This window comes from Hyperoodon ampullatus (genome assembly GCF_949752795.1).
Source record: "Hyperoodon ampullatus genome assembly, chromosome: 10".
Taxonomy (NCBI): domain Eukaryota; kingdom Metazoa; phylum Chordata; class Mammalia; order Artiodactyla; family Ziphiidae; genus Hyperoodon; species Hyperoodon ampullatus.
The window spans coordinates 60,196,498-60,209,144 of NC_136923.1; the positions used below are offsets into that span (position 1 = coordinate 60,196,498).

At 36.6% G+C, this 12,647-nt stretch overlaps 1 protein-coding gene across 1 annotated transcript in view; it reads right to left on the reverse strand.

Annotated features, from left to right (window-relative positions):
• The window catches only part of KHDRBS2 (KH RNA binding domain containing, signal transduction associated 2), a gene marked incomplete at both ends in the record, with an annotated part of 653,704 nt that overhangs the window by 327,335 nt on the left and 313,722 nt on the right, over positions 1-12,647 (reverse strand). Inside the window, one exon of the mRNA XM_079713609.1 lies at positions 6,004-6,150. Within this exon, the coding sequence (XP_079569735.1) occupies positions 6,004-6,150 (147 nt within the window). The remainder of the gene's footprint in view (positions 1-6,003; positions 6,151-12,647) is intronic.

The following is a 12,647-nucleotide window of genomic DNA, read 5'->3' on the forward strand; positions in this document are numbered from 1 at the left end:
TGTGAACTCCTGCCATCCCCAGACAAAATGTATCTGCCATGCCCCAACTTGTGGCCTTTTTTTTTTAATTTAAAAAATATATATTTATTTATGTATTTTTGGCTGCGTTGGCTCTTCACTGCTGCGTGCGGGTTTTCTCTAGTTGCCACGAGTGGGGGCTACTCTTCATTGCAGTGCACGGGCTTCTCACTGTGGTGGCTTCTCTTGTTTCAGAGCATGGGCTCTAGGTGCGCGGGATCAGTAGTTGTGGCACGCATAACTTGTGGTCTTGACACATCAAAATTGCTTTTGCTGGCTGGTGGGTTTTTATTTAATACATTGTTTTCCTTATATCCTTCTCACCTGCATAAAATCTTCCGACCGAATTTTCACTTTTTAATCAAATCATAGCATGAATTTCTATACATTTATATTACATCTATTTCTAAACATTCTTATGTTTATAATCTTCTAAAATGTTATAAATTTTTTTTCAGTGCATGAAAGTCTAGATCTTCTTCCATCTCCAAGACTGATAATACCCTGCATTTTTTAATTTTCCTTATATCTACTTACTTTCCTGTATGATTGCAGTTAGCAGTCAGTGTCATTTTCCCATTTCAAAGCTAGGATTACAGTCTTTGAATTATCTTTGAAGAACAGAAAGCAAGAATGTCCTCTATTTGCTTTTACCATAAGGAGGAAAAGAGCTTTACTTATCCTCTGTAGTCACACTCTTGGTAGGTTTCCTATATAGGTTTCTAATATTTCAAACTTGAAATTATATAATATGCCCTAATTGGCCCATTTCAAGAATCACATCTTTGTCGAAAATATTTATCGAATCAATGCAGGAGAGAAATAACCCGGAACGAACCATTATTTTCCGTGCTGAATTGACTTAAAGTCGTATATGTGAGACTGATAGGACTAACAAAGGACACAGACACTGACACACACACACACACACACACACACAGATATAAAACTTTACATAAGTATAAAAGTTATATGTATACGTGTGTGTGTGTGTGTGTGTGTGTGTGTGTGTGAGTATTCACGGCACTTTTGGTGTTACTATAATTGACATAAAAATGCTTCAAACAGCATGTTTTCCTTTCTGGTATTTAGGAGGAACTAAACATGTGGTGTTGGGACTGTCCCTCTGGATTTGCTAGTTTTCTATAGGAAAGTGTTTTTGCTGAGATCTGATACACGCACACACACACACATCTTTTCTTTAAATGGTACAGACCTTTAGTGACAATCATCAGAGACAACTCAGGCAGGACAAATACTACTTTACTCGTTCAATAGACTCTAATAATCCCACAGTGCTGGGTCACATGCCCCCCTGGGAAAGTCTGAGGCCATCCATGACAGACTTGGTAGAAATGAGTGTTGTGATCTCTTAATTCTGTCAGTAACTAACTCTTAAGGAGGTAACAAAGTAATCTATTTGTTATTGTGACCTAAATCTAATTTCTTGTTTGTGTGGAAACTCCTCTTTTCATCGTGTTTTACTAAAGGATGTATAAATTCACATTCAATGGGCAGAATTTTGCTTAAGGCTTCATAAGTCTTGATTATGAGATAGTGTATTTTGTTTTAATCATGAGATACTTATTCAGAATTAGTAAAACTTACTAATTCAACTTAATTGCAGGTGAGAGTCAGCCAATTGAGGAAAATTAAATATAGCCATTATTTTAAAGTAATCTGCTGACTAGGATTGGAAAAAGGGAAGTTGTATTTGGGGATACCAGGGAGTCCCATTCACAAACTATGATGTATTAATAAATGTCGCCCCTAACATTGTGCAAGGCACAGTCTGCACAGCCTTCTGTGGCAGTCCTAGTGCTTGAACTATAAAAAAACAGAGTGTTACAAAATATAATAATGACAATACTTGTTTACCTTTACAGCTTATAAAGGGAAGAGAAGGGCATTCACATTATTAGTTTAGAGTTTTATAACCCTTTTGTCGTTATTTGTCAAATAATTTATTTGACACTCCTAACCTGCATTTGCAAGACAAATTAGCTAATATAGCACCTTCTGAAAGCATTAAAGATTTAAAATTAGCAGCATTCACCAGCAACCCCACTACTGGTCTTATACCCTGAGAAAACCATAATTCAAAAAGAGTCATGTACCACAATGTTCATTGCAGCTCTATTTACAATACCCAGGACATGGAAGCAACCTAAGTATCCATCGACAGGTGAATGGATAAAGAAGATGTGGCACATATATACAATGGAATATTACTCGGTTGTAAAAAGAAATGAAATTGAGTTATTTGCAGTGAGGTGGAAGGACCCAGAGTCTCTCATACAGAGTAAAGTAAGTCAGAAAGAGTAAAACAAATACCGTAGGCTGACACATATATATGGAATCTAAAAACAAAAACAAAAACAAAAAAAGGTTCTGAAGAAACTAAGGGCAGGACAGGAATAAAGATGCAGACGTAGAGAATGGACTTGAGGACATGGGGAGGGGGAAGGGTAAGATGGGATGAAGTGAGAGAGTGGCATGGACATATATACACTACCAAATGTAAAATAGGGAGCTAGTGAGAAGCAGCCACATAGCACAGGGAGATCAGCTTGGTGCTTTGTGACCACCTAGAGGGGTGGGATAGGGAGGGTGGGAGGGAGACGCAAGAGGGAGGAGATATGGGGATATATGTATATGTATAGCTGATTCACTTTGTTATAAAGCAGAAACTAACACACCATTGTAAAGCAATTATACTCCAATAAAGATGTTTAAATTAAATTAAATTAAATTAAATTAAATTAGCAGGGTTCAAGTTATTGATGTTTTATTGACCTGCCACTCTCCTTGTTTTGATAGGACTGAATGGAAACCACCAAGCTGGAAATTTTTCCCATGACAATAATCATTCGTATATTTTAACATATCACCTAAAGTACTAAAACTGTATTGTTTTCCAACATCTGACATCTTTCAGACGTTTCATGGGGAGTTGTATGTTCTACAGTCAGGAGTCTTAGGTGATCACAGCCTATTGTAGTACAAGTTGGGTAGATGGTGGATAACATAGAGGAAGATGAAAGTTCTAACCATGGAAAGACGCTTCATTGTGTAGAGGAATTAGATGTCAGTGGACCTCCGTACTATTTGACATTAGCTTTCTATGTTGTTCTAGTTTGCTTCTTACTGGGTATAATTCTTCACCTGTGATATTTGTAAATATTAATATCCTGATATGTGAGTGTTTCTATGGACTTTAATATAAATGTCAAAATAAACCTGAATTACCAAGTGATTTCATATAAAAGAAAAAGAACTGACAGTTAATTTTTGCCCCTTGTGGTTCTGGTGATGAATGAAGCTGCCATCCTTTGCTTGGTGTTGAGGCCAGCAAGGCAAATGGGAAAAATTTACCAAGTAGAACAGCTTTCATTGACTGTAAAATTTACTAATTCAACAATGAGAGTTATCAGAGTATTTATTTTTTAAAAGCTTATTCATTTATAGAAAAAATATTTATTAAATACTTCCTATGTGCTTGGCATAGTTCAAAGTGGGAGAATAAAGCAGTGAAATGATACAATAATCCATGTCCTCATGACACATATTTTACAGGGAAACCAACAATAAATAAGTAATATATATATATATATATATATATATATACATATATATATATACATATATATATATATAGTACATATGAAGCTGTTAAGAGCTATGAGGAAAATAAGTAAGTGAAGAGGGTCAGGGCATGATGGGACAGTGAATCACAGTGCTAAATCGGGTGTCTGGTGGTATCGTGGACAAAATATAACAGGGCTGTACAAATATAAGGAGGTTACTTTAGACTGTGCAGTGATGGAAGAATTTCCTGCAATGCTACCATGTGAGTTGAGACCTGAATGACAAGGAGATGACTGTGTCAATATTTTGGAGAAGAATCTTCAAAGGCCCTTAGTGAAGAGGGAGCCTGGGGTGTTTGATGCACAGTGAGGAGCTGTTGGACGGGCAGATAAAACCAAGAGGCAGCAGGAACGGGTCACACTGGCCAAAGGAAAGTTTTCCGTTTTCCGTCTCCATCTATATCTGTTTAGGGAGAGCATCTTGATTGTAGGGTACTATTCCCCAGACCTCACGCAGATGAGGTTTCAATGCCCTGCATCATCCCCAGACACTCCCTCAGTCAGTCTATCAAACAAATATTTATTGTGCCAGGTATGACTCTAAATGATGGGAATACGAGAGACACTGCCAGCCCTGCCCTCATAGAGCATATATTTCAGTGGATAAGATATAAATGAAATGATTACAAGTATCAAGGGGTCTAAGAAGTAAGTGAGATGTATTACTGGTATTTATAATAAAATAGGGTTAACCTAGCATACAGCCTAGGTCTAAAATCTATGTAGTAATGAGATAGTATTTCATCTTATGTATTTCACCTAAAAAAGTCATTCCAAGATTTTATCTACTATAATAATAAGATAGATTTAAAACGCCAATTTACTTATATATAATATATATAATAAAAAAGATATATAGTACTTTATAATTTTCTATGTCCTTTCATATATGTTACCCCATTTAATATTCACAATACTTATGACAGAGGTCAGTCTATTATTATTACCTTCTTTTTAAAGATGAATAAGCTAAAGTTCTGAGAATTTAACTGATTTGTCTACAGTCACAAAATGAGTTAGTAATGTAGGCAGTCCTAGCCTTTTTCTATACCACCTAGATCACTAGAGGTCTGGTCTGAGCTAAATATAGTAAAACTGTTTACCCAACAGCACCAGGCATTTAGTTCAGAAGCAAAAGGAAGAGAGAACATAGCATTCTCACTTTAAGAAACATGGGATCTATTTAGGGAAGTGTTCAGATAAGTACCAGATAATAAATTGTGCAGAAACTCTGTGTGCATATAAAGTTATGGAATAATCAGAGTGGTATGGGATTATTCTATAACCTTGTCTTGACAGGAATTTTAAAACTGGGCATATAAATAATGTGGTTAGATTTTGATGTTTTTCCATTCTGAAATTCTCTGTTTTTTTTTCCCCATTCTCAAAATCACTGCCAATCAATGAATCTTACCCACAATTTCCTCTGAGTTTATTGCTTAGTTTAGAAATCTACAGTGTTTCTTCATTGCACAGATTAATCTTAGCTATTCTCTCTTTCTCTGTCCACTGAAGACTCCTGCCAGGGCAATCCAGAAAACTTTACTCAGCATTCTCTTCTAATTATCTTATTCCCAGCTCCAAGCCGAATGCCAAGATTTTTATTCGAACAACCTCTTCCCGGAATGCTAAATTGTCGACCTTTAGGAAAGCTTCATTCATTTAACCTTCCTCTATTTCTTAGAAAATCAGTAGAGAATTCTATTCATTATGCAACCCTGAATTTGCTCCCTTACTATATGAAAGTTCTCTGTTTCCCTCATATAGTGCAATGAGGTTATTTTTCCAATTTTTGTGTGATGTCAACAAATGTCTAGTTTTACTACTATTGATTATTTTATATTATGTTTTGTAATGAGCCAGCACCTGACATACTATTGCATAAGATACATTTGATATTTTCAAACACTATTGTTGTCTTGTTACACATATTATGTTTAATCTTTTTCCCCTGCCACTCTACCTGAAGATATTCTCTACTAATTAAAAATTATGAACAATACATGTCAACTACCAAGAAATTAAGACACAAGAGAAAAGTATACAACTTCAGTTACGTATTTGTGTTTATGTGTTAACTGTCTTATTCTTCATGGCTATGAATGGGTGCATGGCATGCAGTGTACTGAAGACAAATGCTGCTTCCAAACCACCATTATGTGGGACCAGGTCCTGTGCTAAGTGCTTTTTGTATTCTTTTTAATTTTTATCTTCATAACAACTCTACAGATAATTAGTCTGCAATATGTTTCTTTTCTAAAATGTCAGTGAAAATCAAAGGCACATTTTTAAATAGAAACTGATGAGAAACATCTTTGTAAAAATTAAAAGCACTTACGGGAACCAGAAATTTTTTAATCTCTTCCAGTGCATGACTCATACGTGAATAAGCTTCCCCAGGTGGAGCAAACACTTCAATTAATACATGAAGTTCATCACTCAAGTGTGCATATTTGGCTTCCCCACTCTTCCTTAGTTCTTCTTCCTGTGAAAAATGTTATTTTTAGAAATACAAATCCACTCATTTTGCAATGATTTAACATTTACTGAGAAGATGACAGAGGGCATAATCTAAGCAAATTTTCCCTTAGTAGAAACTCTTTGAGAAATAAAAATCTGGTACAAGCCATTTTTGAGTGTTGGAATGATTCTTTTAAAAAAAATCTGGCATTTGTTTTTCTCTTTCTGACTTACTTCACTCTGTATGACAGACTCTGTGTCCATCCACCTCACTACAAATAACTCAATTTTGTTTCTTTTTATGGCTGAGTAATATTCCATTGTAACAAATACCATATGCTAACACATATATATGGAATCTAAAAAAAAAAAAAAGGTTCTGATGAACGTAGGGGCAGGACAGGAATAAAGATAGACATAGAGAATGGACTTGAGGACACAGGGAGGGGGCAGTGTAAGCTGGGACGAAATGAGAGAGTAGCATTGACATATATACACTACCAAACGTAAAATAGATAGCTAGTGGGAAGCAGCTGCATAGCACAGGGAGATCAACTCAGTGCTTTGTGACCACCTAGAGGTGGGGATATGGGGATATAAGTATATGTATAGATGATTCACTTTGTTATACAGCAGAAACTAACACAACATTGTTAAGCAATTATATTCCAATAAAGATGTTTAAAAAAAAATCTGGCATGGTTATCATCTACACCACATTTTCATCAGCTAAATAAAAATGCTAAATCCCCAAAAAGAAGTGACAGAAATGCCATTAACTCCTCAGTGGACTCCACTGGAAGGAAAGGATTGTTTTTGTGCCTGACAAGTAATCATTTGCAGATAATAAAACCAAGATGACCACTGCTCTTTAAGGGAACCAGGATTTTCTAGATACTTTTTGAGAAGTGGTGAAAAGCTGCCCATGAAAGTGAGCAAAGCCGAGGCACCTCGTGACCACAGGTGTAGGTCATCATCTGGCTCCTACCCACCACTTCGCTATCTTGGCTGCCTCACTTTGGTCAGTATAGAGGAGTGTATTAAAGGGATGGCTGTTAAGCATTATGTTGGCCTTGATTCTGCGTGAGCTACATACCCTCAGATTTTTTATTAGTACTGCACCCAAGTCATTACTGAGGCCTGATTAATTCAGTTCAGATGCTGAGCAGATCAGCTTCTGATCCATGTACTTTGCTCACGTGTGTTAGGTGTGTTACACACATCTCCAATCTCACAATAACCTTGCACAGTATTCACATAATTCAGATTAGGAAATTGATTTTAAAAGACTTTAAGTAACCTCAAGTTGGGATTCAAACCCAGCTCATTTTGCAACCAGATTTGCATTTGGATTTCAAGGAAGCAAAATTTAGTTAAAAAATTGCATAAATAATATTAATTATATTTTACCTTTCTTGATTCTCCTCCCCCTAAATTAGCAATTGTTTCACTAAATTTCAAAGGATAAAAATTTTTAAAGTAATTTTTAGTTTTATGTGTGGATGAAATTGGAAGTGTAACATGAATACACCTAAACTGGATAAACAAAAGTAAATTTGCTATCTATTTCATATGAGTTAACTGTATGACACATGTTAAAGTGTTTATCTGATTAGAAATGCCCATCATTTCAACACATGAAGGATCCATAAAAGAGATAGAAAGGCCTGCTTGTTTTCCTGTGCCTCCCACACCTACTCAAATCTCTCTCACAGCAGTACTTGTCAGCCCGGGAAAACACTCTTACTTTCCTAGGCATACATTCTCTATCTAACTAGAGTTTTTACTTTTATTAAAAAGGTTTCTCTTAGTGTCCAATTTTGATACTTCTCAATACTTCCTCAGCTGGTTTCCTGATGGTTATTAAGGGCTACTTACTAGCCAAATTTAATAAGGTCTGCCACTGGAGGTGTGGCATTGAGATCAGAATTATAACACTTGACTTCAGACTCTCAAAATGAGCCGGATGAGATATCTTTGCAGTAGAACCAATAGGCTGTTGTTCATGAAAAATGCAACTTTCTATTTAAAAACACATTTTCCTTTTTCCCAACATCCACCCCCCCAATCAAACTTTACATAAGCATATGAGGAAACTGAAGTCTTCAGAGATTAATCAACTTCTTCAAGGTCAAGAGTGAGTCAGGACTGGAGTCAGGACTCAGTGCAGTAGGGGACAGCTCTGATAAAGACTTCAGAGAACCAAAGTTACCACAGCGGAACCTCCCATGAGCTACCGCTGGTTATTTTCAAAACCAGACTCATACCTTCAAAGGTGCTGTATTTGCCCTTGCTCCTGGGGATGACTTCTGACAAAGCAAAATTTCCCAAGCTTTAGTTTCTTCATATGTGAAGTTAAGATAATAGTATGTACCTCAAAGGATTTTGTGAGTTTTGAGAAAATTGAAGAATATTTTGTATACTAAAAAATGTCATATGAATTTAATATAATAATGATAATAAATATTATTTCCAATTTCTCAAGTAGTATTTTAAAATAATGTTTGTCTTTTTCAACAGGGACCAAAATAAATGTGGCTCAAACAAGAAGAAGAGTTATTTCTCTTTAATGCAATAGTCTGTGGCTACAGGAGGCTGGAGGAGCAGGTGGTCTTTCTCCGCACCCTTCTCCAGCCCCTAAGATGTTCCTCTCATATGTGTTGATGAAGGAGGCTGTCTATCACAACTTCTGGATTCCACTTCGTGGAAAAAAGAAAGTGTGGAGAGCAAAAAGCTTCCTTTCAAGGACATGTACCAGAGGCTTCATATATCAACTCTGCTGACGTGTCTTTGGCAAGAGCGTGGTCACATGGTGGCCCTGGATGCAATGGAGGCTCTGTATGTGGATTCAGACCGAGCAGCCGTGAGGCCACCTAAAATGAGATGGCTTCGTTTATGACAGAAAACAGTGAGAATGGATCTGCTTGATTACGAGCTGTCTTTGCCATTCAGTCCTCATTCAGGGAGAGTTAAAATGACACTTGATTGGAATATCTAATTTCGATGAATACTTAGCCAGTGTCTGTCAGAATGTTCAGATTTTATTTTCAAAATCAATACTTTACACCCTGGTTGGATTTATAATATAAAGCTCCAAGTTTCATTTGAATATAAGCAGACATCACAGCCATCCTGAAAAGCACAAGGGCCTGGACACCAGTAAGTATATTTATAGTAATTTAATACAGTCTCTTGAGGTATTTCTTGAACAAGAGGTCCAAATATATTACTGGAAAAATGTTTATCTTTGTAATAAATGCATTACCTAGTAAGTCAATTATGAACTGGGTGGTAGTGTTTTCATGTTTCTGCCCCATCATATCTTGCATGTTTCGTAACAAAGATCATAGTGCCCTGGAAGCTTACACTAGTTAGAACAGGCACCCAATAGGAAGAAGAGTAAAGAAAAAGATTAAGAAATTTAGAAATGCTAGAAAAATCTTAGGTGTAAACTGAAATGAATGATTCCAAAGTTAACACTAGGAACATTGGATCTCCATCTAATAAAGACATGGAAAAGGGAAGAGAGAATAAATCAAAAGAATGTGAGATGCACACACCAGAAGGTGAATCTACTTGACGTGATTCAAAATTCCATTTTAAAAGACTGGACACTCAGTCGATATTATTTAGTCTTCCATGTATAAAGACATATATATTCCACTGAGGGCATTTACTTTAGCCACTGACCTTCAGAGGATAATTCGTGGTGTTTAGCTATTACAAAAGAATCACAAGCTAATTATTTTAAGTAAAATTATTAGTTGCTAAACATTAGAAATTGTTTACACAAGATCATTAGGGGATAACAAATCCGGTGTTACACATCCCCAAATACTCTAACCCACGCTAACCTTAAGGTAAACTATAAGTTAAACATATCAGTTTTTATTAGTTATTTTTTAGAGAATAGCGCGGCACTAAAGAGAGTCTAATTTGAATTGCATTCATGTATTTAATTGATAAAAGGATTTTAAAGGAAACTTTCTCTTAGGAATTATCATTTGTATTTTGTCTTCTACAAAAGAATGTTTCTGGGGCTTCCCTGGTGGCGCAGTGGTTGAGAGTCCGCCTGCCGATGCAGGGGACAGGGGTTCATGCCCCGGTCTGGGAAGATCCCACATGCCGCGGAGCGGCTGGGCCCGTGAGCCATGGCCGCTGAGCCTGCGCGTCCGGAGCCTGTGCTTCGCAACGGGAGAGGCCACAACAATGAGAGGCCCACATACCGCAAAAAAAAAAAAAAAAAAAAAAAAAAAAAAAAAAAAAGAATGTTTCTGACTTGGAAATAATTTGACAGATAGGGAAATTTCCTCTTAATTCAAAATAGCATGTTCAATGAAGAAAACTTCGAAAAAAACTCAACAATCACAAATGTATTTTTTTACTCAACAATCATACAGTTCAAGATATATTGTTAACATTTTCAGTATATTTTCTTCAAGTCACTTTTTAAAACAATACCAGTAATGGAATAGATGTCATAATTTTGGTATTACTTCTTAGGTTATAGGTATGCAGAGTACTTTCCATGGATTATCTAATTTTATCTGCAAAATTATATGCTAGATAATATTGTTCCCCTAATTTTACTGATGAGGGGACTATGGCACAGAGAGAGAAACTTATCCAGAGTTATACAGACTATGAATCAGAGAATAGGATCCAGTTAATCTCATAACAAAGGTCAAATTCTTAATCAGTATAGGTGTATCACCGGTACACGTACTTAAGTGTAAGTAAACATTTTATACATCCATATATCATGGATATCTCTAGTTTCTAGAAGACACTACACTTTCCTGGTATCCATTCCTATGTAGCACTGTGCCCTACACTGTGCCCTAGAGCAGGTTACAGGTCTTGATCCACCAAGCACATATACTGTGAATTTCCTTTCCCTCCCCCAAAGATTCTGCTTCCTTTGTAACTCTGTGTCATTACTGCTGGGCGAAACTATTATTTTCAAGGTTCTCACTCAACTCCTATTTTATGAAGAGCTTACCTAAAAATGCTAGTGATCTCACATCACGAACTCTGTGTCTGTAATTCCCTAACTCTCTGTCTGTAACTGCCAGTTCCATAGAAAGCATTCATCCAAAGATTTTAAGGTTGAGCTCAGATTAGTTTACACAATTTCTCATGGATATTGGTGTTGTATCCCTAAAACAGATGTGCTTCAGGATGGGTCATTTTCTATTTTCTTGAACAGTTTGCCCAACAGCAAGGGCAGGATGGTTAGGACCCGCCACCCCCAATTCTATTCTGGGGTAGAAACTCAAGTCAGCTCATAACTATGTAGTTTATCTTAGTTCAGATGATTCAAGATAAATTCCCCAAAATAGGACACAGGATTAGATGTCCTCCGTGCATTGGTGAAGCCATTTGGTGCCTGGATTTGCCAACTGCACATTTTAACATAAAACTCAAAATTTCTTAAAACATCCTATAATATCCACTGTAAAAATCATTTATGGGTAACTGACTTCATTTAAAATATCAGAGGGGCAGAAAGCAAAGAGGTCATATTGTGTCATTGTAATGATAATCTCATTACAGACAGCTCAAAAAAAATCCTCCTTCTCTTCTCCCCAAGCCCTTCCCTGCTTCATTACACAATTTTAATTTTTTCTCTTCTGTCTCTAATTTTTGTTGTTACTCTGTCCTCCCACCTGGAATTTCCTAGGGAATTTCAAGTTATTTTCACCTCTATTAAACAGAGTAATTTAGTTACTGAGTGCTAATTCCCAAGCTTATATGTCCAGCTCATTATGGAGCTCAATGAAATAAAGGGGACGACAGTTATTTGATCCTACTATCCTTAGAAGTCTCAGTGGTAATCATTATTTGTTACTTGGAATGACCCTTTAAAATTACATAAACACACACACAAATAGAGTGTTGTTTAAAGTGGGATATTAGTGAAATAAAATGTTTACATTTTGTCAAATTAAGAAGAACAGTCACCTGCTTTGGGTAATTTTTGTAGAATATGCTATAAATTGTTCATAATTTGATGTAGACCATGTATTCCTCCTTTGTGCTACTCCAGATTTTGTTTTGTCCTTCCATAGTCTCCTGAAAGCCACCAACACCAACAGCAGGGAGAACACCTAAGTAACTGAGTTGATGCCCTACTCACCATTTTTTTTTTTTTTTTTCAGTATGCGGGCCTCTCACTGTTGTGGCCTCTCCCGTTGCGGAGCACAGGCTCCGGACGCGCAGGCCCAGAGGCCATGGCTCACGGGCCCAGCCGCTCCGCGGCATGTGGGATCCTCCCAGACCGGGGCACGAACCCGTGTCCCCTGCATCGGCAGGCGGACTCTCAACCACTGCGCCACCAGGGAAGCCCTCACCATTTCTTTAATTGAAGCATAGTTGATTGAAAATATTATATTTTCAGGTGTACAATATAGTGATTTAATATTTTTATAGGTTATACTCCATTTAAAGTTATTACAAAATAATAGTTATATTTCCCTGTTCTGTACCATATATCCTTATTGCTTATTTATTTTATACATA